This window comes from Prionailurus viverrinus, chromosome C1 (genome assembly GCF_022837055.1).
Source record: "Prionailurus viverrinus isolate Anna chromosome C1, UM_Priviv_1.0, whole genome shotgun sequence".
Lineage (NCBI taxonomy): Eukaryota > Metazoa > Chordata > Mammalia > Carnivora > Felidae > Prionailurus > Prionailurus viverrinus.
This window is the reverse complement of record NC_062568.1, coordinates 15923689-15950801: the sequence shown is the minus strand read 5'-3', so window position 1 is coordinate 15950801 and position 27113 is coordinate 15923689. Positions and strand designations below refer to the sequence as shown.

General features: G+C 46.5%; 1 protein-coding gene and 1 long non-coding RNA gene across 2 annotated transcripts in view; both read left to right on the top strand.

The window, feature by feature from the left end:
• The window catches only part of XRCC5 (X-ray repair cross complementing 5), a 92167-nt gene extending 82091 nt beyond the window's left edge, over positions 1 to 10076 (top strand). Inside the window, exons 20-21 of the mRNA XM_047870728.1 lie at positions 9011 to 9085; positions 9850 to 10076. Of these exons, the coding sequence (XP_047726684.1) occupies positions 9011 to 9085; positions 9850 to 9864 (90 nt within the window). The 3' untranslated portion in view covers positions 9865 to 10076. The remainder of the gene's footprint in view (positions 1 to 9010; positions 9086 to 9849) is intronic.
• Positions 10077 to 11143: 1067 nt separating this feature from the next.
• LOC125173982 (uncharacterized) overlaps positions 11144 to 27113 on the top strand; it is a 55343-nt gene continuing 39373 nt past the window's right edge. Inside the window, exon 1 of the long non-coding RNA XR_007155211.1 lies at positions 11144 to 12012. This is a non-coding gene — a long non-coding RNA (uncharacterized LOC125173982). The remainder of the gene's footprint in view (positions 12013 to 27113) is intronic.

Here is a 27113-nt window from a genome sequence, read left to right as displayed (position 1 = left end):
TGTGTTGCTCAGTCAGTTGAGCATCTGACTTTGGCTCAGGTCATGATCTCGTGGTTCATGAGTTTGAGCCCTATATCGGGCTTGCTGCTGTCAGCACAGAGCCTGCTTCGGATCCTCTGTCCTCTCTCTGCCCCTCCCCCACATGTGTTCTCTCTCTCTCTCTCTCTCTCTCTCCCTCTGTCTCTGTCTCTGTCTCTGTCTCTGTCTCTCTCAAATATAAATATTAAAAAAAAAGATTCTTTCTCTCCCCCTCTACTGCTCACACACTCTCTCTCAAAAAAAATTAAAAAATTAAAAATATTTTTAAAAAACCCAAAAACTAATGACCACGCCCCACCCCCAAAGATTCTGTTAGTCTGAAATTGAGGTCCTGGGCAGGGTTTGAGTTCTTAAAGCCCCTCAGGTGATTGTGGTACATAGACAGTGGAGAAACCCTAGTATTCCAGAGTAAAACAAAGTATTCCAAAGGTGTTTTTAAATAAAAGACCCCATGTATTGACACAAATAGACCAGGGTCTCCCTGTTTGTATCTGATTCAGCCATGAATCAGATATATTGACTGTTGAGTTTAGTAATCTTTCATTATACCTCAGGTCTGTGGTGAAATTTTTTTTTAAGGTTTTTTTTTTTCTTTTTTAATTTTTTATTTGAGTGTGGGAGAGAGCACGAGTCACGGAGAGGGACAGAGGGAGGGAAGGAGGGAAGAAGGGAGAGAGAGAGAGAGAGAGAGAGAGAGAGAGAGAGAGAGAGAATCTTAAGCAGGCTCCACGCTGAGCGTGGATCCCACGGCCCTGGGATCATGACCTGAGCCAAAATCAAAAGTCAGATACTTAACTGACTGAGCCACCCAGGTGCCCCATGAAATTTTAATATATTTTAATAAAATTAAATAGGGTTTCTCACAAGTATGTGTTTCATAACATTAACTTCAGTTGCAGTACCTGACTGATCCAGCCCTGCTGGCACAACACCCAGCAGCTGTCAGTTACTGTGCCTGGCCCCTGCCATCTGCTGGGCACTGCGCTAGATAAGACAGCACCCTGCCCTTAAACCATCAGTTACAGGGTTGCAGAGGAAGATAGTAGAGATTCAAAAAACTAACAACACACGCTAAGGGAGAGCTTGATCTGGGCTAGCAGACAGGAATCTGTTGAGAGAATGGCAGGAACAAGGCTGGAAGTTTTCATCTTATGGCTAAATTCAGGCCAAATTTAAAAATGCCTTAAATTTTCAACTCAATAAAGGCATTTGGCAGAAACCATAGTATTTTTGGGGGGGGGAAAGAAGTTAGAATCTGTTAGAATCTGTATTAAGCACTTTGCCTGGCAAAAGCATTTTGTTAAAGAGCATATCTGGTCCCTGCTTTCAGGAAGTAAGATCCTGAAATTTTAGAAGCATACCCTAAGATGCTGATTTTTGTCTCAAAAGAGGCTCCACAGGGTCTGTACCCTCTTCCACCACAGTCAATACTGTGAATATGTCCATACTCAAGAGTATGTCACCTAACTGCTTGGTTTTATTTGTTTGTTACTTTATACAATAGCATGATATTTCCCCCTTGAACTAGAGCGTATCATTCAGTGCTCTCCAGAGAGACCAAACCAATAGAATATATATATGGGATATATGGGTGTGTGGGGGGTGGAGGGGGTTGGGGAAAGATTTATTTTGAAGAATTGGCTCATGAAATTGTGGGGACTGGCCAATCTGAAATTTGTCAGGCAGGCCAGCAGGCTAGAAATTCAGGCAGGATTTCTGTGTTACACTCTTGAGGCAGAATTCCTTCAACTGATTGGATGAGGCCTCCTAGTATTACCAAGGGTAATCTTTATTTCAAGGCAGCTGATTGTAAATGTTAATCACCTTCACAACAACATCTAGACTAGTGTTTTGCACACCGTAGCTGGGCACTGTGGCCTAGCCAGTTGACACAAAAAATTAGCCATCACTTAGCATGAAGGCTTATCAATCAGCTTTTGCTAAACAAGTAAAGTAAGTCAAGACAAATCGTTGCATTAAAAAAAAAAAAAAAAAATCTGTCATCCAGGTGAGAGTTGAGTACGTGTTACTGTTAATGAAGAAAGCAGAGAAGCACAGATCTGAAAAGGGAGTGTTTCCCTCCCAGCAGTGCATCTTAAGCAAAGGTGTCATGGCTAAGTGAGTCCAGAATAGTAGGGAGGAAAGAAGTCTAAGAAGGGATGGTGTGCTTCTTGCAAGTTGTCTGAGGCTTGTTCTGTGCTGCAAATGCAGTATCTTCTTTGGAACTTAAAGGTACAGAGCCTAACCTTGGGGAATCTCAATGTCTGATCATTAAGGTGCAGAGAGGAATTTCAGTTAATGACTAGGTGTGGGGCGCTGTCTGTCCTTACATGGTTTCAGTGTCAGCAGAGCTGATTTCAGTTGGTTGTGAGTTAAGACATCTCTGAAAACTTCCCATCTTTTTGTTCCCCAAACATTCATCTTGTTTGTCAGGGGGGAAACTTAATCCTTGTATTAAAAAAAAAATTTTTTTTAAGTTTTTTAATTTATTTTTTGAGAAGAGAGAGAGAATCCCAAGCAGGCTCTGCACAGCCAGTGCAGAGCCCGATGCAGGGCTCGAACTCACGAACCCGTGAGATCATGACCTGAGCCGAAACCAAGAGCCAGCCGCCTAACTGACCGAGCCCTCCAGGTGCTCCTGTGTTAAAGATGTTGTTAAATGGCACTTGTTGATTGTGGGAGAGAGAATGCACATACAGAGGATACTGGGGAGAATCACTGAGGAAGGGCCTGGCTCAGGGAAACTGGCTTTTTGTGGTTTCCAAGACCTACTGCAGCAGGGCAGGGAGGGGGAGCCTCTTCTGACTATGCACTGCAGGATTTATATTGCCTACAGAGGGAGTATTAAGTTTGGACACTTCCCAAATAATCATTTAAGGAAACTGGACTATAAGAGGTTGAAGGGCAGTCCTCACAGTCCATTTCAAGTCTGCCAAGTTACTTACCATAAGTCACTTAAAGTTAGAAAGCTGTTAAATTATTATTAAATGTTGATGATTTGCATGGGATGTCTGTTTGAAATGAAAATTAAACCCTAACTTTACACTTGCATATCTTAAGGAAAGCCATTTCCCTCTGGTATATTCTCGAAAAGTGTAGATTTTAAGACTCTTTGAGAAATCTAGGTAAGTCAGTCCTGCTCCAGAAATAGAAAGTTCTTCCATGATGTAAGTTTAGATAGTCACTCTCTTTTAAATTCACTCATAGCTCTCATTTCATTTTGAAGCCTAGACTATAAACATGATGCCTCTTTCCCCCCAACATTTGCTTTTATTGTCACTATAATTTGCCAGGTCTTTCACTTAACTTCTTCTGTTTCCTTTTGTTACTGTCAGACATACATTCTCATTTGATGTTTGGTAGAGCCTTCAGATAGCTCTCGTGTCCACCCCTCAAGGCGTGGCTCTGTGGGGGGTGGCGTGCAGCTTACGCCCGGCACGTTCCAGGAGCATTGGGAGGTTGTTTGCCCTGGGACCACCAGTAGTAACACACCTGGACTTGTGGAAGGTTAGGATAGGCTGACTCTTCATTTGAAGTTTGTCTTCTTTATCAAAGACTTCCTTTTTTTTTTTTTTTAAATAAGTTTCTTCTTGCTAACCTATATTAGAGTTAGAACAGTGGTTCTCAACCAGGAATGATTTTGCTCCCCAGGAGACATTTGGTATTGTCTGGAGTCATTTTGGTGGTTACAATGGTGGGTATGGGTGCTACTGACTCCTAGTGAGCAGAGGCCAGGGATGCTGGGAAACATCCTGTGGTTCACAGGACAGCCCTCTAACATAAAATAATTATCTGAGGGCTCCTGGGTGGCTCAGTTGGTTGAGCAGCTGAGTCTTGATCTCAGTTCAAGTCATGATCCCAAGGTCATGGGATTAAGCCCTGCCTGCATCAGGCTCCATACTGAGTGTGGAGCCCTCTTAGGATTCTCCTTCTCTCCCTCTGCCCTTCTCCCCTGCTCGCTCTCTCTCTCTCTCTCTCTCTCTCTCTCTCCCTCTCTCTCAAATAAAAAATAAAAATAAAAAAAAAAAAAAGAATTCTCTGGCCCAAAATGTTGAATAATGATGTCGGGAAGTCCTGGGTTAGAAGAATTAAAACAAGCCAGATCCTTAACTAAGGCAGAGGAAGTTGGCTTACGTTGTGTATAATTTCATTCAGCTGGAAAGAATTCTAATGATCTTCTAATGGAGTTTTTATTTTTGAAACGTAACGCTTACAGGGAAACCTAATACATAAAACAGAGAAGGGTGGTGCCTCTCAGTTGGTGGACAATGAGTGTGGCAGTTTGGGATTACCCGTGCACGGGAGACTCAGAAGAACACGCAGGACCTCAAGGAACAGAACCTGAAAAATACTGATCCAGTCTAACCTCCTTATTTCATAGATGAAGAAACATAGGGCCCCAAGAAGTAAAATAACATGGCTGAGATCTCTTCGTAAGTCCCTGGCCGAGAGTCCAGTTCTAGGACTGGCCCCCAATCCTTCATTCTTTTTACTCCATACTAAGAGCACGGAGGGGAAAGAGGATTTCTCCCCATGGCTTTGCTGTATTATTTTTCACAGATACCAGGGGGCTGAGAGCTATGTCTAAATAATCATTCGATGGGAACTCTGTGGGGGGATAATCATCTTTTTAGTACTTGTTTTCCTTGTAGCTGCCTAATCTAGCCTTCTCTTTTGTTGTTGACATTTACTGATTTTCTACTTTAGCATCATAGACGATAGGAGTTTAGCAATCTGGTCATTTTACAGACTCCATCTAGAGAGGTGACATTGACTTGCATAGTGTCTCCTAGCAAGTTCATGGCTAGCAGAACTGAGTAGAATCTAGAGCCCCGGAAACCATTATGGTCATCTTCCCACCACACCATGGCGCCACCTCTCCATGCCTCCAGCCACATCTACGTACAGGAAAGATGCTCGTGTCCCCTCTTGCAAGAGTACACCCAGTTTTCTGTGTGTGAGTTTGTGAGAGATCTCCAAACTTGTGAAGGATTATAAGATAAAATATGTGAATCATTTCTTGAGAACAGTTTTCTTTAACTGCTGTCCCCTGTTGGCCCCATGACAATTTTTCCTTTGCTCTTTTCCACTTTTCTTTTCTGCCTTAAATCTCTGGTGTAGTTGTTTCGTATGCTAATTCAAAGAAAAGCAGTAAGGAAAATACTACAGTTTTATCTTATATTTGTTTAGAGCTTGATACTTTTAATATAAAGTTTTAAAATTTTTATTGAAGTGGAACACACATATAATAAGTGCACAAAGCTTAAATATGCAACCTGATGAATTCTTACATATTCACATATATGGGTACCCACCACTCAGATCAAAATATAGAACATTTACATTACCCCAGAAGCCTCTTTGTACCCTTCACATTCAGAAACCCCTGGTCCCCGGGGTAACCACTATTCTGACACCTGTCACTTGAGCATAGCTTTGCCTGTCCTTAACCTTTATGATTCATCCATGATGTTAGAGTGGTTCATCCTTTGTTATAGCTATGCTCCCTTTTACGGTTACACCATCATTTATTTATCCATTCCCCTCATGGTGGGTATTTGATTATTTCCAGACTTTGGCACTTATGAATAAAAATGCTATGGCTCTTGTACATACACGTCATTTGGTGGACATATATTAGGTACACTCCTAGGAACTGAACATAAAAGCTACATATGACAAGGTAGGTTTGCATACTTTTTTCCATCTGAGGCCCACCACAACCCATGAGATAGAGCGAGCACTAGTATTCCCTTTTGGTTTTGGGGGGAAATGAATTATAGAAAGGTCAAGCGGCTTGCCCATGAGGCTGAGGTTAGCTAGGGTTACGGTTATGTTCTCCCACAGCGGGTTGCCAGATTTCTCTGCTGTGCAATATGGCCTTTGTAGCACGATGTAAGATACACAGGGTATAAACTCACATGTATGTCCTTTTAGACAAAATACATGCAAACAGACTTGTTCTTCCTGATGCTTTTATACATCTGGATTATGGGTGGACTGGATAGTATTGGAGTCAGCCCGCTGGAAGCCATGTGAGTTTAATTCAGGACTGGTCAGGGTCTGAGCACAAGCTGATGATTAGTTGTTAGTCTTATGGAGGGGTTAGACTGGTTGTTTCCATACAGACGTTACTGACTCCATTTCCCTGCTGTGGCCAGGATTGTATTTCAGTGTGCTTGCAAAGCAACAGTTTGTCCATTTCACAAAGCTCTTCAAGTAAGGACACTCTTTCTTGGTAACCCCAAGTGAATCCTGGTGGTTTGAGGAAGGAGGAGTGTGTCACACAAGTATCCTTTCTATTTATTCTCAACCTGGCAGCATTGCAGAGGGAAAGAACACGCGAGAAGATGAGAGTTGGCTCCTGCCCCTTCCTGCTGCGTTCAGAGAATCTGTTGCTTTTATTGAGAAAGCAGGCCAGTCGTCGAGTTCTCTGCTGTATCTCCAGCTTCCCGTCACACTGCACAGCCTGCAAATTACTTGCAGTTAAAAACTCTGATGAAGAGGAGTGATATGTGTAAGGGATCAGCCTTGCCTGGGGCTTTGGGGAGATAATGGATGGCAGCCCGGCTTTTAGCCATCATTCGCTTGCGCAGAAGTATGAAGCAGATCTGTCAGGAGAATCACTTGCAGGTGCTTAGCACGTGCTGGAAATGAGAGTTTGGTTGCTGGTGCTCCTCTCTTCCTAGGAGGTCGGCCTGGTCTCAGCGATGGGCCGTTTGTGTTTAATTGTATGCACTGCAGTCGTACTGTGCAGACAGCCCTGCCTTCATCTATCTGGTAATTGCACCATAAAAAGGGGGTGTGCAGGTGAGGAGGGATGGAATTTGGAGCTCTTAGAGGCTATGTGCCAGAAAATGTTAGGGGTTTTCTAGACTGGCAAGTACCTACCACATATCCAGTCCCTCAGGGTGATAAAGGGTATGGTGGACTGTGGAACTGCTGGGCCCTGGGAGCGTGTCTGTGTCCGGCAGGTGCTGCTGATGTGTGCCCCCCCCCCCCCGAGATTTCTGGAAAAACACAGCTCTGCTCTTAACCCTCTTCACCCAAACTGGGCAAGTCTTTTAGCCATGCATTCCTAATGTAAGAACTATCATGCAGCTAAGTGGTAATGCATAGGAGAGGCAAGGAACAAAGTAAAAACCATTTTTTAATGATGGTAATTAGAATCATAATCTAAGGTATCTAGGATATCCTAGACCTCTTAGAATCTAGGATAGAGCAGAGTTTAATCTTTAGACATACACCATATGCAGATACACGTGTGGTGGTCATTTATCTGTACTTGGCCCTCAGGTATCTTAATAATCAACTAGAATAAATAAAAAAGAACTAATGGTACAGAAGCTCCATTATAGTTCTACTTCAGACTGTATCCCCCTTTGCTAGCATTTCCCATCTCTTATACCATTGATGCCCAGCACTGAACATGGTCCAGTTTCAGGTCAACAAAGGGCCATGAAAAGATCCATGAGTGTCCTGAGAAGGAATAAATTCCTGAGTCTCTCAGTCAAAACTGAAGTTAATGAGTGGTGAGTGGTTTTGACTGAGGAAAAAAAGTCCAGGACAGAGGCTGAGTCAAAAGCAAACTGTCATGGCCATGGCCATGGTGCAAGTTCTGCAGATACAGTGTCCACCGATGCCGTCTTATGACCCGTGTGTGTGAGTTTCTGCACTCGAGGGATGGCAGGACGTGCAGCACTGGCTTCCTGACACTTGCTGCACATAGCCTAATATTTCAGGGTGACTTTGGCCTTATGCTCCATGCACACTGGCTCTGAGGAGTGCAGGCGGGAGAGGGAGGCCCCACCTTTAAAAACGCTCCTCTGGGTTTGGCTCTGCGGCCATTTCAGGGACTTAGGGTACCAGGAGATGGAGCACCCTCTGGGGTTAGATAAGTGGATGACAAACCCCAGCTCTCAGACCCAGTTACTGCCTGCCTGGAAGAGAGGAGACCCCACTGCTCTCTCCTAGAGGGACGGGGAGAGAGCAGGAGTGTTCAGATGATTTTCAAGGGCACCCAGCATTCTTTTAAAATCTGAATTTCATCCCTAGATCCTTGCAGACTTCGATTCAGGGCACTTGCTTTTCTGTGCATCTGGCTTTCAGAAGCTCCAGGTCTAGAATACTAATGCTGAACAGAAGCATGCATTAGAAGCTTTCTCCTCCACCTTTGTTTTTCAGATGTTTTCTAACCAATTGAAGGATTTCCAGGAAAGGAATTGCACAGCCTCCCAAGCTCACCCATTTTTGTGTTTCACATCATTTACAGGAAGTCCTTCCTTTTGTCCTCCATAGAGTTGAGGAATGAGATTCTAATTGTTGAGTTCACACACTTGATTCTTATGGTCCTTTCAAAAGAGACCAAACGTAATCGTTCCGGGAGTTTAGTTCTTTTCCTTATTTTAGAGAGAGACAGAGGGACAGCACGAACAGGGGAGAGGGGCAGAGAGAGAGAGTGAGAGAGAGAGAGAGGGACAGAGAGAATCTTAAGCAGGCTCCAAGCTCAGCTCATAGCTTGATCCCATGACCCTGGGATCATGACCTGAGCTGAAATCAAGAGTTGGACACTTAACCGACTGGCCCGAGGAGCCCCAGGTTTGGTTCTTTTCTTACCTCTAATGAGCACAAAAGTCCCCTGGGGAAGCAGAAATGGAAATGTCCGCAATGCCTGACACGGGGCCCTCTGGTGGGGTCACTGCCTTGGCAAACCATGTCGTTTTCTCCCTCTTCACAAGAACTTTCTCTTGGTGACTAATTAACGTGAGCTATTCAACTTAAAAATTGGTGCTCTTGTCCAGGGCCAAATGAAGGAGTATGCATCAAGATGCTGCTGCTTTGAGACCACTGCAGTGAGACTTTGCTAAGCAAGCCTTCTTAGGTCTGCCTGTGACACCGCCAGCAGACTGTCCCCTCCATCCAAAGAGGAAAAAATGTCATTTTGGTGTCATGCCTGGCTTTGTATTCACAGTTTCTGGCCCCTAGAGAAAATCCAAATGAAGACGCAGCAGCCATATTTGCAGAAGGTGGTGACGTGGATGATTTAGTAAGTGCTTTTCATCTCTTCCAGGTGTTCTCCAGATCGGACTGGTCCGAATGTAAATACAGCCACAGTGCTGCCTATCATAGGCCTGTTTCTTATTTGAGTTTTAATTGCTGACACACCAGAAGCTCCCTACACTATTATTTATTGCTGTTATAAATTTAATCAGATAGGTAATTTCATAAGGAAATTCCCGTGCTCTCTGGTTTCACTTATATTGTTCATTCAGTTTAATCCTTTCTCGTGAAGGACTGAAAAAGAGCTGGTGAGGCCATTCCTTTAGTAGCAAAATGTCATAATTTACTGAAATTGCTCTCAACCAAAATAAGCAATATAGCATGCAATTTGTGTGGGTTGACAAATAAAAACAGCCTTTTAAAAGACTAATTCTTGAATATTGTCAATTAACTTAATGTAAACAAAATCAGCTGAGAGGCATCTGGGGGATTTCTGGACCTCCTCACGCCTTGTCTGGTTGCCTGGGAGGCTGTGTCAGTCTTGCCTTTGTATCCATCCTTCATGTGGGGAAACTTCCCACCTTTTAGCCTCACACGACAGCTAATTCCAGTACAAACTTTCAGTCTGTTTGTGGAGAAGTCTTCAGTGTTGTGACCACTTACTGGGTCTTTAACTCCTGAAACAGCACTGAGTTAGTACATGTATGCCACCAGTGAAGAGAGCCATTGTCGTTAAACTCCTTCTCACCAGGGAAGCAGCGGTCCATGGTTGGCCTGGCTCCTTTCTAAAAGTGTTCTTCTCATTCACAGCTGGACTTGATATAGGTCGTGGCTGTGTGGGGAATCTGCGAGAATTGTCACCGCTCTCACGCTGGGAGTTCTGTCCAGAGGAGGACATTCAAGGGAACTGGAAGCTCTGGGGATGGTCTCTGTAGGTTCTGCGGAAGAGAATCTCCTAATTCTCTGGAATGAGTAGATACAACTATAAGGGGTCATTTAGAGCCTATACATGTTTATAAAGAATCGTTGTTTTCTGATCAGTGTATTATTTCTTTTGTGGTCTTTATGATCTCGGTATATTTATGCATGTGCTTTGAAGTTTTTGGAAAACCGATTTCTTCCTGACCTGGTATATTGGTAAGGATCGCAGGCCTCGTGGAGCTTCACCTCATGTCATTGGTGACCTTCTGAGTCCTGTCCTGGAGGTGCAGCCCACTGTCCGACCCCCCAACAGCTTATGCTGGTCATAGAGTGGCGTTAGTTCCTTACCGCCAGAAAGGTGGGTTTGGGAACTCGTGGCTAAGGGCTGACTCTTTGTGTTTTTATTTAAGCCTTTCATCCCCACATTACGTCAGCTGTATGTGTAGGTGGTTTTCCTTGAGCAGGGTGGGAGGGGGGCACAGCTTCCCTGCTCACGAAGCTACGGCGGTGATCTCATGAAGAAATGTTCTTCTGGTCCAGCCTCTGACAGATCCGCCAACCCTGAAACAAAACAACGGTGAAATTTACCCCCTGTAATTAGGATTTTATCGTTTCATTACTGCCCACCTACAGGTCTCACAGAGACAAAGTGTGTGTTCAAACACTTCCTTAATTTCCCATTCTTTTCCAGAGTCTCCTTTCCTCTCTCTCTGGGTGACGTTTCCTTTCCCTAAACGAGAAAATAGCAAAACCCTTACTTTTCCAGACCTCATTCCTTTCCTGAGTTCTAACTCCTCCTCCCTTGGTGTCACAAACCTTGTGACGCCCAGTCTCCCCATACCCTCAGCACTCCATAAACGGTCACTGTTTCATTTCATTCTGCAAAGGTGGTATTGAAGGCATAAATGACTCGCCCCTCCCGTGGCTTGCCACTCACTGTGAATTATCTGCAAAAGAATTTTTCAGTGCCAAGCGGGGAATTAGAGACCCTCTGTGCATTGCTTGAAGATGGATCTCCCAGCCAGCTGAGGTGAGAGAGTAGTGGTTTCCTCTAGGCCTCTGGGTCATCCCCTCAGTACTCTGCACATCTTGACATCCAGGAACCCATTTGAAGCAAGCCCAGTGAAGGATGCCGTCCGTACCTTCCTGTCTAGTTGGATGGTTGCAGCCCGGGGCACGTCTGTGACTTGGACATAACTGAGACGTGTCATATCCAGAGGGGAAGCTTTGTACTCTAAATTCTACCTTATTCTCATCAGACCCTCCTGGCGGTATGAATCAGTTCAGGTGTCGGGCCTGATAAGAATCCCCCATCTCTGGCAATTTGGGGAGTTCCTCTTGGAGATAGTCCTTCTGTCAAACCAGGAGAAGTTCGGATCAAGTTAGTCCTTTAGATCTGCTGGTACTTTCTGATCTGTGTTGTACATGGTGGGATTATTTGTGCTTCTCTAACCTCACTTTTACCTAAATTGTCTGAATATGTGAAGAAAGAAAGAAATTAATTTAACAGGCTAGGGAGGGAAAGGACTAAATTACTCACGCGGTTACTAAATCCACCTCCTGTAGGCACAGAATGCATGCTGTGTAGACTTGGTCAGAACGTACTCTTTTGAGTGAGGGCACGCATGATGTTTTGGACGAACACACCAAGATCCCATTTCCCTGAAATCAGTTTTGCAGGTCTGTAGAACCCCCAGGTTTTCCGCCAGCTGTGGCCTGGAAGAGCAGCAAGCAGCGCATCATGGTCTGCGAGCCCGAGGTCTAAGCCTCAGATGCCTAACAGTCCGCGAATGATAGGCTTGTATGCGAATCGGCAGTCAGGGACTATCATCCTTGTCACCTTTGATCTTGAGTATCACTAACATTTGTTGACTTCTAGAGGGAGGAGTTAAGGTGGCCGGAAAGTAGGGGGACCAGGATTTCCCTTGTCCCTCAAACACAGCTGTATCAAGGTCAAATCCCTTGGAACACCCAGGAAATCAAGCTGCAGAGTGGCGGAAGGATCTCCACAAGTGGAGAGAGACAGCTTGTTGACTTACAGAGGAAGTAGAGGTAAAGGAAGGGGGGCTCCCCTTCACCCCTCGGTCACAACCCAAATGCCCCCTCAAGAGTACATACTGCCCCCCTGTTAAGAACCACCTTTAAATGTTAGAGTTTGATTCTTTGCCAATTAATTTACATATAAAGTTAGACTCTTCGGAAATTATTTAGAAAACCATGTTGGGAATAGGCAGTTTTTTAATCTAGTTCCTGGTGGTTTTAAAAATAAATGCACACATATGTATTTCTGTTTTGAATATGTACAGTGGTAATGACTGTCTTTGTAGCTGATTTGATTCAAGCAACAGATAATCTTTTTGGTCCATGGTCTCAGCATGGGTAGGGGAAGGACGCTAGACCATTACAGATCCTGAAATCAGGTTCTGCCTCTGCTGCTTGCCGTGTGGCCTTTGTCAGTGTGCGAACCTATTACCTGCCTTCCAGGCTTATTAAGGACAACGTGCCTGTGAATGTACTCTGTAAACTACAAAATGCTTTAAAGAAATAAAGCACCGTGGTATTAGGAAAACCCAAAATAGAGGCCATGGGCAGGACCTTTGAATAGGTCTGCTTTCCTGTCTTTGTCTTTTTCTTTTAGAACCCTGAGTATACCAGTGCTAACTTTCATAATTACCTACTGCTATTGGACTTAGGCTTTCTTTCTAGTTATTACATGAAAATTAAGGTCTCTATGTGATCAAGGTAGGGGGTTAGGACCCAGGGAAGTGTTGATGGTTTTGATAAGGTGACCACGCATCCCAGTTTACTTGGGAGTTATTGTCCTGGCATAATGGCTTCCTGATAGGAATTATAGATTATATTGTCCCCCTAGATTTTGACCATACTAAGTTAGTATCAAACCCAACTCATTCTGAGGAATGACCATATCCTGCCTTGCCAAACACCTCTTTCCTGTTAATGCCCTGCTGGAGCTAAACACACAAAGAGCAAACGGCAAAATGGAAACCATCATAAGGAGAGCAGCTTGGGGCTTCAGTTTATAGCCTGCTTCCTACATCTAGATCTTGTCACCAGCTGGCTGTCAAGCCTAGGACAAAGTAAGAGCATCTTGTGGGGACTACTCAGAATAGGCTTTGGTTTTCTTGTCTGTCTGGCATCATAGAGCAGAAGTAGAAATACCTGTGGAGGTTAGTATATGTATAAGCTATTAAGGGTTTAAATAACCCTGAGTAGACACGGCTCAGTCACCAGTCACATTTGTGAGTCCTCCCTCTGTCCGTCCCTCCCTCTAGCAGGCAGGAGAGAATCAGGAGGGGGATGGGGGGGGGGGCTTCTTCCAGTCTATACTTTGACCTCCATGTAGGTCAGTCCACCTAATCAGCAGTTACAATCCCTACCTAGGTATTGTTGGCTTTCTGTGGTCACCTTGGAGAGGAAGGAAACACCCCTTTTCTCCATCTGAACCTAACTCTGGACTAGATTTCCTTCTATTCTTTAGAAAGACATAATGGCATTGTGCTTCAGAGTGTCCCTGGATATTCGATACTCAAGTGCTTATTAATCCTCATGTCAGTTACACTTGACAGCTCTGTGGCCTTAGCAAGTCCCTTAACCTCTAAACAACAGAATAGCGAAGTCACTTGTATTTCATCTGTGGGAAGGGTGGCCCGGGAGAAGCCAGGTCAGGACCTGACTGAGATCCTCTCATTCATAGGGGGGATTTATATCTATGGCTTTGCAGGGATGGCTTGAATATTAGGAACACGTGCTGCCTGGGGTAGAGACGAGGCAACCCAGGTGCAAGCCCCATTCCCAGCCTTACATGTTACATTCCCCAGGCCCATCCACCTCTGCAGCATCATAGATGGGTAAGGGCTCTGACAGGCCCTGGAGGATGTGTCTTGTATCATGTCTTAGCTTGGGCGAGTCTCTGGTTTTCTCTATGCCTTCTTAACCATTTCATGCTGGGAATTATAGTAGCCCTCGCAGGGCCAGGGTGAGGACCCAGGAGCAGATGGTGGGACGGCAGGATGGGGAGAGGCCTGTAGGAGGAAGATGACACCACTGAGGAAGCTTGAGGAACAAGAGATGTGATGGTGGTAGTGTTCTTGCTAATTGCCACCCTTTCTTTTGATGAGCGTTATGTTATAAGTGAGGGGAGAGTTTTAGAGGCAGAGGTGGGTGAAGAGAAAGATTGCCCACCTAGCAGGGAAGGGGAACTTCAGGGATTAGGAAAACACAGGTGTGTATAGAGCATTTTATTCTTAGTTCCATCCTATGTGGGTCTCCCCTCCAAACACTCAGTGAAATACTTCTCACTAATGTGTTTGAAGTTGGTTATTTTAGAGGTTTCACATGTGCTGTGAACTGTGTGCTTCAGGGACAGTAAGGGTGAAACAGGATGACCATGGGGAGTGTAGTCATCTCTGGATTACATTGATTCCTTAAAGTGTAAACCTGAAATCAGTCAAATGTAGGTGACCGTGAACTCAGCTGCTGCTTAGATAACAACATGACCCCCGTGCCTTGATTTTACGGCCCAAATCAAACATCTGTAGCTCCCCTTTCAGAAGCAAGAACAAAGATGAACTCTGTTCTTCAAAGTAACTGTAGATAACAGCTTGGCAAGGAAAGCACGAAAGGGTAGCATGTGTGGCACATCTGTCATTGCTCACAATGCTAAAGTCGCATTCCAAGCTGTTGGGTTTGACTTGATTTAAATGGGGGAAATAGGGGCAAGATCATACACCTCATCAAAGATGCATACACACATTCCCTGTGGTCGCGTGGCTTTTGTTCATCTCACAGGATGCTGTGTCTGTTCTGGTGTTAAGACTTTTTACACTCTATGGAAAGATCTCCAGGGATTTTGAAAACAGGAAAGAGATTCCTTTCCCCTCTCTGCTGGTCTGCCTTCTTGGATTAGAAACAGTCTTGCTCAGAAGCAGAGGGAAGGGCACGGTAAATTCCTGGAAAATCTAGACAATCTTAGGGAATATATACATGACTTTGCTCTATCTCAGTCCTAGCAAGAATAAAAGGTTGGAAAGTATGTCCCATCTCTTATCAGTTTGCATCCACAGCATTTGGCAGAGGGCGGGGGTAAAAGGGAGTTGTAGGGCATTTCTGATGCCAGGTGGTATAAAGCCCCAGCCTTATCTGGGAATGTCTGATAGGGGTTGGAAAAAACCAGCAGAAGTTGCCCTGAGAGGGACCTGTCATTTCTGCAGATTTGGCAACACCCAAGAACATCTTTGTCAACCCTGTGTCCCAATGTTTGCCAGATGAGATGAGGAGAACAGAATGTACTCACCTCTCAGGAGAGGAGAGTCTATTTGGAGCAAAAGGCTGAGGCATGAGCAATAATATAGAAATTCTGGCTTTTTTTCTTTTTCTTTGCTATGCTTTACTTTCTTTTTCTATACTTCTGGCTTTTTTTTTCTTTCTCTTTTTTTTTTTTTCTTTTCTTTTTTTTTTTTTTTTTTTTTACTGCAAGAGGAAAAATAATTCCAAGCCAAGATCTCACAAGTAGGGCTGTGGGGCATGTGTGGTGGGTGAAAGGAGGCCTCAGGCCATTTGGAACACTGCTTGCAGGTTGTCCAAACCCACTGGTGGTGGGCATGGGACTTAGAAACAAGACAAAAAGGGCTAGAGTTCTGGTGTTCTTCAAAGTAGTCTTGGGAGCCGACGCGTTTGGTTTAGTCATCTCCTTGGAGCAAACCATCTGCATTGTTTTGATCATTATTCACAAGGTTTGGCCAGAGGTGACCTCCCACTGTTTTCAGACATCAAATATATTCTTAAAAGTTGGAGGCCACTGCAGGTATCCAAAAGGATGTATCAGAGGCTCAAAGACAATTTGAGAAAAAGTTTTGTCACTAGCAGCATAAATATTTTAGCATAAGCGGCTTGAGTTTTCATTTCAAATGTACCTTGTTGTCAAAGCAGCAGGAGGGTTGCCAGACTCTCCACTTTGGACAAACAAGAGGCAATGGGAACAAGGAGATCTTTGGAGAGCCCAGAAACCTGATGGGTCTTTCTCGCAGTCCGTTTCCTGGGATCTTTTCAAATACAGTATTTCTTCCAATCCAAAATACCAGTCATTATGTTAAGAAAGGGGAAAACAAACAAACGCGGTAGCCTTTTTAGTCTGTATCCCGATTTTTACAATACTAAAATATTACACAGTCTTTTCCCCGGAAGTGATGAACTCAAGTACCTGGCCCTCGCTGCCCTCGCCAATGTCGCAGTACAGATGTGAACCTCAGTCAGGACAGTCCAGAGAGCTTCGGGCTGTAAATGATGGGAATACCAGCTAACACTGGCTTCAACAAAATCAGCCTTTGTTTTCTCGGTGTGCCGAGAAGTCTGGCTCCGACAGCTGTCTGGGATTCGGTGGCTCAGTAACATCAGGGGGAGGCTGCAGTTCTTGACGCCTTTTCCTCCTGTTCCCATACAAAGACTGAAAGGCGGCAAGGGCAGCACCAGCTGTGCCTCTTAATCAGGAAAAACGGGAGTGATGTAGACCACAGTCTTTGGGCAGAAATTTTGAAATCTGTCACGTGTCTAACCCTCAGGGCAGGGAAGGCTGGCGGAACCAGAAGGCATGTTATTCCAGCCAACCCGTAGGAGACCATTCAGGTAGGCGGGGCAGAGAACGGATATCCGGTTTGCCACCCGGAAGTCTCTTCCACGCAGTTCCTTCACTTACTAACTCTGTAAATCCAGACTAAGTCTTCAAACCTAGACTTCCATTCTTCGGGATGTATGGTAATTAGTGGCTTTGAGACTTAAAATCCATTGGCTGAAGTAACACTGTCTGAGGAAGCCAGTGCCGGCTGGTCCCTTTCAGCCTCCCACCCATCCCCCTACATCTATGTGATCGCCAGAGATTCTTGCAGAAGCCTCTGGATAGAGCTGCAGCGGGTTCTGCTGTCTGCCATGACGCCCGGGCCTCTCGTGGACCTCCATCCTCAGGGCCTGCTTACGAGGCATGTCACGCCTCTCGCAGCCCTTGGCCCTCGTTATGCCAGAACCTGGGTGAGCGCTGTGAGCGTGCGCAGCTGTGCTGCCCACCCCGACCACTGTTCCCAGAGGGGCACGTGGGAGCTGGAGGGGTACCCAGGAAGGAGTATGGGCACGGAATTTGAATTTTGAAGCCAGGGCTTCATGCATCTGCAGAGTCTGGGCATTTGGTGAGTTCACACCTTTTCTACCCCTCTTTCCTAGAATTTAATTTCCACTGAATGCCATGAATAATTCAGACCTGAGCCCGGAATCAGATAGCCTACATTTCAAAGCTTGCCACTACCATTTCCTGGTCTTACCTTGGCCAGGTTACTCGCCCCTTCCTAGCTCTGGTTTCTGCAACTGTCAGACAGGGTTTGTGTTACTAGCACACATTGCTAGTACGGAGGAGGATGACCCACAAAAATGCTTTGCACATAATAAGTGCACAGTAAATATTCCCCATTATCAGCCTCTCCAGTTTCCATTCCTCCTCTATACCAGCATCTGTCTGGCTTTAAAATGCCCTGCTCTTCCTCTACGAGTGGACATCCCAGTCCTACATGGATTAGCTCAACATTCGGAGGAACAATTCCATCTCTGTCCTTACCTTGCTCTGTGATCCAGGGTGTATCACCCAGCACAGCATCTGTTTTCTCCTACAAACCGGAGAGCTGCCTTTTGAGTGTTGAAACAGGAAACGAGGAATAGGAAGCTCTCTAATAGAAAAGGCAGCTTGAGTTCTAGATGGGCAGAGACGTGTGTGCGCATGTGTGCACGTGTGTGTGCATGCGTGTGTGTGTTGTGCATTTCAAGTCTTAGATCCTCAGCAGGTTGGTCACATTGTAATGTGTCACTTGTCTCCTTTGCTTAAAGATTCCCCTCCCCAACTTCTAGCTCTATGGGCCCTGCATACTCCCAACAGCTTCAGGGTTAGATGCCTTTTATGGGCTACTTTGATTAGTGTCCTAATAAGGATTTAATCACACTCTTAAACTGCCATGGGCCCACTGGCAAAGGCAGGCAGGGGAGTGCCTGACATTTATTAATAGTCTAGGCCAAGAAGATACTCAGAGTTTCAGGGTTGAAAGGTATTGTGTGTGTGTGTGCGTGCGTGCGTGTGCAAGCACACATGCATGAAGGGAGAGGGGCAAAAACAGCTCCTTGACTTCACAGGCACAATATGTGTGTGCACACAGACTCACACATACATACTCACACACATACACTCACTACACATGCAGGTACATTCCTGTACCTAGTGTATCCACATACTTGCACACATTCCCTTGCTGGGCCACTATATTCGTTCCTGAGAACATCTTTTTATAAGGAGCCAGTCACTGGATTAGGAGACCACCATACTTCAGTGGAACCTCATCTTAACCACACCAGCAGCAACTCTATTTCCAAATAAGGTCACTTTCTGAGGTACTAGGAGTTGGACTTTAACCTCGCTTTTGTGGGAGACCCAAACCAACCCATAACAGCCACTAAGATTGGGTATCATGTTTGCAGGGAGCAAACAGGTAGAGTCACGAGAAAGAGCGGTGTGGTACAGGGAGGAGGTGGATTGAGTTGGACACACAGACACCTGTGAGCAGGCCTTTGGGGAGTATGTTTGTGTGTTTATCAGATACTTAGAACAACACCTGAAATATGGAAGGGGCTGAATCGTTTCAGTCTCTCCTTTCTGTATATTACAAAATGGTTGGTGGGGGGCACCTGGGTGGCTCAGTCAGTTGAATGTCTGACTCTTGGTTCTGGCTCAGGTCGTGATCTTGCAGTTTGTACGTTTGAGCCCTGCATCGGGCTCTGCGCAGACAGTGCAGACCTGCTTAGGATTAGCTCTCTCTCTCCCCCTTTCTCTCTGCACCCTCCCCTCACTCGTGCACTCTAAATAGATAAACTTAACAAAGTTCTTTAGAGGTGTGCGTGCATGCACATGTACACACACACACACACACACACACACATGTTAGATGTTCTCGCTCGATGGAGAGGTAGCAAGTATATATCTCGGGTGAGTGGAAAGGGTCAGACTGCGGAATTGTGAAGTGTCTGCAATCGTGAAGTATTTCTTGAGAATGTGAACGCAAAACAAAGTGCAAAGTATTCTACAAATGTTGGCTGTTATTGCTACGTCTGTGTCTTTGTGTCCTTGTATCCATGAATTCTTACACGAGAGAGACCACATGCTCACCATCTAGTCCCAGCCCTGTCCTTTTATGTTTGCTCTAATGGGCATTATGTGGGACAATGGGATCTTTTATCCAGGACCATGTCTGGCAAGAAGGGTCTCTTGTCTCGATATTCCAGCCACCCTACAAGTAGGTCCACATGCACACTTATTCGCGACCTGTGGCCCAGGTTCCTAGTCCATAAAATTCCATTTAGTGAGCATGCATTGGGCACATGCTGTATCCAAAACACCACTGGGCACTCCAGAAGGTCAGAGTGGGAGAGCATACTGCTAGTCCTCCAAGTTCACAAAGAGCCCAAATCCACAAGGTGGGAAAGGCTCCAAGAGGGACCCAAGAAGAGCTTGAAGGGACTGAAGTCGACATGAATTTCAGTCTTGGTAAGCAAGGACACTTTCTGGAGTTGGTGGCATTTCAGACAGACCATGAATAGAACAGAATCTAGTAAACAGGGAGGAGCGGGGCAGCATTCAGGCCAAGTTCAGGGAGGTTTGGTCTGGCTGGAGGGTGAGACACATGATGGAAAATGATGGGCAGCTGTGGGCAAACCCTGTTTTTGAAAAGAGAAATGCAGCCAGATGGGCCCTTCAGCAAAGTTATGCTGGCAGGCACGTGCAGCAGGGATGGAGAGGGTGCAGGGAGAGCTGTTGGAAAGTCACTGAAAGACTGGGGAGAGAGTGAGGGTCCGAACCAGCCAGCCTCCAAGGAAGCAGGGAGGACAGTGGCCGAGAGGTGACCCCACCAGCAGCCATTAGCTGGTGGAAGTCCGTCTCTCCCCTCCCTCTAGGTTCCTGAGATTCCTGGGACACCGAGGCCTGGTGTCAAGGGCACGTACCCAACTGCCCCCTTCTGTGCACTTGCCAGGCTGAGTTAGCTTGCCCCCCAGCCTGTTCCCTCTCCTCCTCTCAGCAAGCCACCTGGCTGCTCACTGTTCCACCTTGACACACCCGTCCCTCTCCCTCCTGCCTCAGCCACAACCCTCTCTGACCTTTCCCCGCCTTTCAGGAAAGTGCTCACAACCTGCCACCTCCTGTTTTCTGCGGCCTCCTGCAAAGCTCTGGTCTGTGTCACCTTTAGCCACCTTTACCTGTGGTCTGTGGAGCAGAATAAGCACAGGGCTGGCCCCGCGTTTGTGCACTCTGTCCTGTCTGGGGTCCTGTCCCCTGGGGCCCACACTTGGTGAGAAGTAGGGTAGGAACCACACAGCTGCTCAGTGGGGAGGCTTCAGGTAGGGCTACGCATCCCTGCCCTCCCTGCAGTGGTTTCCAAACCTTGCTCTACATTAGAAACACCCAACAAGCTTTAAGAACTCCCGTGGGGTGAATCCAAATTCAGGAACCAGGCATCATAGTGTATAAAGATCTCCAGCTGATTGCACATGTGGCCAAGTTTGGGCACCATCTCCTGGTGTTTCCCTCCTACTCTTGGCGGTATTTGCCTCTAAACATCTGCCTGAAGGACCCTGGCAGGAAGGTTGTCTTGCTACTCCTTCCTATGTAGCTTGGAGGTCTTTGGCCTTGTGCATCTCAGAGCTGGAGGGCATGAGATGGGGACTCTTTGGCTCTTTCCCTCCTCACCTGTCCCTTTCTCTTCCCTTTCTCCCACCAAATTAAATCCTGGTCAGTGAGGCAAGAGCATTCTCCCCACCGCACAGAATGAAACAAGCCCCTAAAGAAAGCAGAGGGGAGAGTACTCGTCGAGTCCCTGCCTTGGGCATGTCTGTTCTGACTTATTCGGAGTCATATAATAAAGGGAGGTTGAGGTTCCTCCCACCAAGCCAACCTCTACTTCAGTATTCTCTTCCTCTTCCAGTCCCCCAGCAATGGTTTTCTTTCTTAAGCATTATAACCCTTCCCTCAAATGAAAGCCTAGGCAGAAGCTTCACACATGTGACAGGTAGCGGTGGGGCTGTTCTGGATGAGAAGAGTTGGGGGGGGATGGGTGGCCAGGCAGGGTACCCCAGGCCCATCCACTGGGCAGTCTGGTAGCCTCAATGCAGTGGGGAGGTCATTGGATGAGGAGAGGGGCACCTGGGCCTGGGGGTAGCTCCACAAGTCACACAGGCCCTGTTGGCCCCACGTTTCTTATCTGTAAACTCAGAATGGGAGGTGGGTGAGGGAACTCGCCCTCCATACACGCGCATGCACACACACACACACACACACACTTGAACCAGAGGAGCTCCCTCTCTGTTTTCTTTACTGCGGATACATGTAAGATATTGTCTGATCATAGAGCTCCATGACTTTAAAAAGTTCATAAACACTGGACTACCTGAAGGCTTGAAGGATACTTCCTGGTTGATTTCATTCCTTTCTTCCACAAATACTTATGGAGAATTCCTTACCAAGTGCCAGGCACTGTTCTAGGCACACTGGGAAATAAAACTGACAAATCTCAAAGATGGAGCACACCCACCATTCTCAGGGAGCCACTGGGGCTTTGAAACAAAGTAACAGAATTCTCCCCTGTTAAAATTCAACACTTTTGCCACAATGAAATTTTCCTGATTGTCACCCTATTTCCATACAATAAGAAGTCACAGGGCCATGTAAAAGATACAGATGCAGAGAGCTAGGGGCTTTTCCTTATAATCTCACAGTGAATCTGTAAGGCAGGCAAAGCTGAAACTCTGAAGCTATCTCCTGGTGTAAGTCAAAGTGTCTCACAAGGATAACCCCATCTTCCTGCCCTCGTCTTAGCTATACTCACTCCTTGTCTCTCAGCCATGTCCTTTTCATGCCATGGTACCAAAAAGCACAAACACCTACAGGAAGCAACTGAGTAGAGAGTTCAAGCACATTTCTAGGACATCTCTATCTTTGTTCCTGAGAAGTCTCACACGACAGGCCATCCAGAGGAGGAACCCTGCAACCCCCCTTCTTCCTTACAATATTATGGCGAAATGATGCTAACTCCCATTAGGGTAGTGGTGAGGACACAGAGAAACAGAGGGGCCTAATGTGTTTTCTAGAATGAATGTTCACTCCTGGGAGGCTTAAAAGACTCCAAGGGTGCCTCCCTCCATTCATTGGCTCCTTTTCTGAAAGTACACAGCCTCCTAGCTCAAGGCTTTGGTCCTTGTTAAAATGGAGACGCTCCTAATAAAGGTAATAGTTTAAGCTGTTATCAGCTATTTATACCTTGGTGTGAATGAAAGATCCAAAGTATATTTTGTTTCAGGGATTGTAGAACACTGGGAGCTCAGATGTGGGGGAAGAACTGATACAGAAACAGACACAGAATTTTTGTAGACCAAAGGCAACAGGTTGCTCTATGTTGTGAGGATGCAAATTGGTACCTACTATGGCTTCATTCAAGTGAGAAGCCCAAATTGGATCTCATTCTGATATTCTAGGACCTGTGGGCTACACAAAAAAGACAGAATTTTCGTGTCTCTGCCCCAGAAACAGTGGGGTTCCTTCTTGGAGTCTGAGACTTACCTTGTCTGGATTCTGACATAGAGATAAGCAAACCATTATCACAGGTAGTCGGGGACCAGAATAGCAGTGTCACTTATGACCAGGAAAGCACCAACACCACCCCCCCCAACACACACACACAAATGCAGGCCTTCTGGTGCCATGGGCTGAAGAGCTGTGCTTGGTTCTGAGGCCTTACTTCACAGTAGCTGGCAGAACCAAGAGTGATAAGATCATCCCTGGATGCAGATGGAAAATGGGGAGTTCACTGTCCCTGAGCACAGGGGTCAAGAAAGGAGAAGGTGAAACCCTCTTTCAAACTCCTAACACGCTCTGCTCCTGGGAGGAAAAGAAAAATCCACTTCTCAGGAAACGGTCCCCCTGCACCACCTGGGGAATTTGAGGATCAGATGCCTCTGCTTAATTAGAGTGGGCTTCTGGGGACGGAGGCTCCGCAGGGAACATAAAGCAGAGGAAGGCGATGGGACTGACCCACGAAGACCCTGCTCTCTTTCAGGCATCGGTCGGAAAGGAAGGGCTGGAAGACGCTCCAGCTAATTGCTCTCCGGCCCTGAGATGACACCTCCCTCCCCAGTCAAAGTTTTCATTAATCATGCCACCAGATGGGCTGTCATGGGCCCCAGCAGCCAGGGTAATGAACTCATTTATTATCGGGCTCCGTCAGCGGGAGGCCATCCAGGCTTCTGGGAAAAGAAGAGAAGCCCTTGACGTCAGAGCCCACAACGCAGTTGGGGGGAAATGTCTGGAAATGCTTTGGTTGCAGACCATCCGCTGGCCCTTAACAAGGAAGGAAAAGGGTAGCATGGACGGGGATTGTGTCTCTGGCTGGAGCAAAAGGCCTGGGGAGCATGGTGCTTTAGGTGGCCCGAGAGGTGAGCCTGGTCCTCAGGTGCCCCCTCCACCCACCTGACTCATGAAGTTAGCTTGCCGTGGGATAGCCATGGCATGTCTGTTTAAGCAGGGGCATGACAAGATGCTTTGACATAGCAGTTCTCAGAGATCCAGGGTCATGTCCTGGAGACAACTTGCTGGATTTTACGTTCTGGGTTGTCTTACTCATTCTCCCTCGTGCCCATGCTGTGTTATGTGGGGCAAGTGTTTAATGGTATTGAATTAACAGAAGGATGGATTAATGAATACACAAGTATGGAGAGCCCAGCATGGAAGCTACCACTATGGAAGAAAAGCTTCTCTTGAGCCCAATTCAGGTCTGGGATTTGAAGAAGTGCCTCATTCAGAGCCTGGATCTTATAGATCCAGCCCATGGCGAGTTTGGGAGATAACAGCGTACCTCTGACAGGACTGAGGTGGACAGAACACACAAGTGTGGCCACGAGGCCAAGGAATGGGCACAGAGTGTCACAGCCAGAAGGAACAGTAGAGGACACCTGGTCTGTCCCCTCCCTGGCTGAGGAGCCTGAGAAGGGTGGAGGGTTTGCCTGACTGAGGTCACTCAGGTAGTTGGTGGCACTGGTGTGCCTGGATCCAGGTCCCCAGGCTTCCTGAACGCTCTCTGCAACCTGCTCACTGGGGCCCAGTTGACCTTGGTCACTTACTACACTTATCCTGCCCTTTGTGTTGGCATTTGTGTTTTGTCTGCAGAGCAGAATCCCTCTTTTCTCCTTCCAGAGTTTGTGTGTGGGAGAACACCCTTGCCCAGCCCTTCCTTCCCTGATGTCCCTGAACTGTGAGGGTGCAGTTAGGCAGGGAGCCAGGCCACTGCCTTGTGCATGTCCGCACATGGGAACAGGCTTGGGCCTTGTCATTTGTGCAAAGGGTCTGGGTGTCTCTACTCTGGGGTACACATCTCACTCTTTGTTAAGCACTATGGGAAGGAAACAGGGACTGTTTTGTTGGGTCTGTTTCCTTGCTGATTATCATGAATATTTAGTGGTGTGGAAAGGCAATGAAGTGCCTTAGTCCCTGCTATGAAATCAGACTCTCTAAAATAAGTCTTTGGGGCACCTGGGTGGCTAAGTTGGCTAAGCATCTGACTCATGGTTTTGACTCATGTCATGATCTCACAGTTTGGCGGGATCAAGTCCCACATCGGGCTCTCGTGCTGACCGTGTGGAGCCTGTTTGGGATTCTCCCTGTCTCTGCCCCTCCCCTGCTTGCATGCTATCTCTCTCTCTCTCTCTCTCTCTCTCTCTCTCTCTCTCTCTCGCTCCCTCTCAAAATAAATAAATAAACTCAAAAATAAATAGCTAGATAGAGAAATAAATAAATAAAAATAAAAGAAGCCTTTCCCGGAGTTGGCGTCTGTGGCGGTGGTGCTAATGGAGAAGACAATAAGGATTTTGCTATGCCTCCTGTGTGGCAGTCAGATGAAATGGTACAGCGGTGTGACCTGCTGGGAAGCTGCTCTGCATTGTCAGAATGCTGGCACCCGCCAACCCCAGCTGCACCAGGTACTGATGGAAGCACCTGTATGCTTCAGTATTCCCACATGGGAGGATGAGGTGCAGGGATACCACGTTCACACAGGTAGTGAGGGGTGGAAGCCAGGTTTGGTTCGGGTAGCCTGGCTCCCAACTCTGCGCTCTCAGCCCCTTCACTGCATGGTCTTCTTAGGAAGACAACTCGATGAGGCAGTGCGGCTGTTTCCCCAGCTCCCAGCAAAGGAGAAACGGGCACTGTGGTTTTTTTTTTAAATTTTTTTTTTCCAACGTTTTATTTATTTTTGGGACAGAGAGAGACAGAGCATGAACAGGGGAGGGGTAGAGAGAGAGGGAGACACAGAATCGGAAACAGCTCCAGGCTCTGAGCCATCAGCCCAGAGCCCGACATGGGGCTCGAACTCACGGGCCGCGAGATCGTGACCTGGCTGAAGTCGGACGCTTAACCGACTGCGCCACCCAGGCGCCCCTTCACTGTGGTTTTTAAGGTCAGCCTCCTCAGCAGTGTGTTCACATACTCAAATTGCATCGCTGGAGAACGGAGCAAATGCTCAGTATTTCGAAGACTGGCAAGAAGCTTGGGTTTCACAGGTTCTGCAGGGATGGATGCTTGAATTGACCCTGGCACATCGCCTTTGGAGAGGAGAGTGGCTGTGTGTGTGGCTGAAGGGCTAGACCCTGGGACCAGGCAGGTGTTGCAAGGTGCTGGGGTGGGGTGGGGGGGTAAAAGGGTAAAACTGTAAGTCTTAGGAAACACACAACCTGCCCGTGTGTGGTCTGGCTTGCAGGGACATGGATACAGACAGAAGGAGAGATCTCCAGTCAGAGCGATGGCAAACGTGTGATGATAAATGAAAACTCTAATCTTCTTCAGGGCCAGGGATTGGTGGTGGGAGGGAGTGGTGACGACGTGGCCAATGATGGCACATGCCCCTTCTGAAAGGGACAGCTGCTACTCAGCGATAGTCATGTGGGAATATGGACTGTCATATCTTTTTCTGAGACAAACTAGAAATCTAGGGTTTTGTGTGAAAAGTTTTTAATGTGATTTTTTAACTGTGGGCTCAAAAGTTTGAAATTTTTAAGTTCACATGCTGCCCCTGAGCTTACCTTCAAAAATCCACAGTGGAGGATGGTGTCCTGTGGTGTTCGCTCGGGTCAGCTTCAGTGTGAACCAACCACTGGGGGAGGCCCAGCGCTCCACCAGGCCCTGCATGGCACACAGGGGTGGCTGTGGAGCCAGGAACATGTTCTTTTAGAACTCCGTAAGTCACAGGGACCAAGAGGACCCCAAAAGGCTGACACTGAATTGCAGCCTATTAGCTTATGATGGCTTTAATCTAAATTGGAGGAATCAAAGGGCATTGACTGTTCTTGGTATCATGAGTGAGAGAGAGCAAGCGATTCATACCACTTTTCAATAGTTTTCTTTTATCCCTCACAATGGCCCTGAGAGCTAAAGGCAACCACATGCTGTTAACAGATTCAGATGGGCTAACTGTCCCAAAGGGACACAGTAAATGAAATAGTAAATACATGCCCAAGTACATGGAGTCAGAGGGACCAGGTTCCTTGGCTCAGCACTCAGGAGCCATATGGTTTGGAGCAACTTATAGTTTCTGGGCCTCCATTTGATCATCTCTGTGACACAGTACCTATGAGCTGTGTTGTAGGATGGAATTATTTAGTGCATGGGAGGTACTTAGTCCCATGTCTGTCTTCTAACAAGAACCCAATGAATGTTAGCCACAATTCTGTCCAAGTGCAGGTCTTCAGTGTCAAAGCCTATGTGGCCATCATCTGAGGTGTGCCACAAGAGTAAGACACCTACTGGATTTCAAGTGTCAGGATGAAAATGAGAACATAAAATATCTCATTAGTACTTTGTATATTGATTACATGTTGAAAGGCTAATACCTTGGCTCTAGTGAGTTAACTAAAACATATCATTAAAATTAATTTTACCTGTTTCCTCTCTTTTCATATGGCTACTAGAAAGTTTAAAATTAGTTATGTGCCAAGGGAAACAAAAGCAAAAAAATGAAAGATTGGGACCTCCTCAAGATGAAAAGCTTTGCACAGCAAAGGAAACAATCAACAGA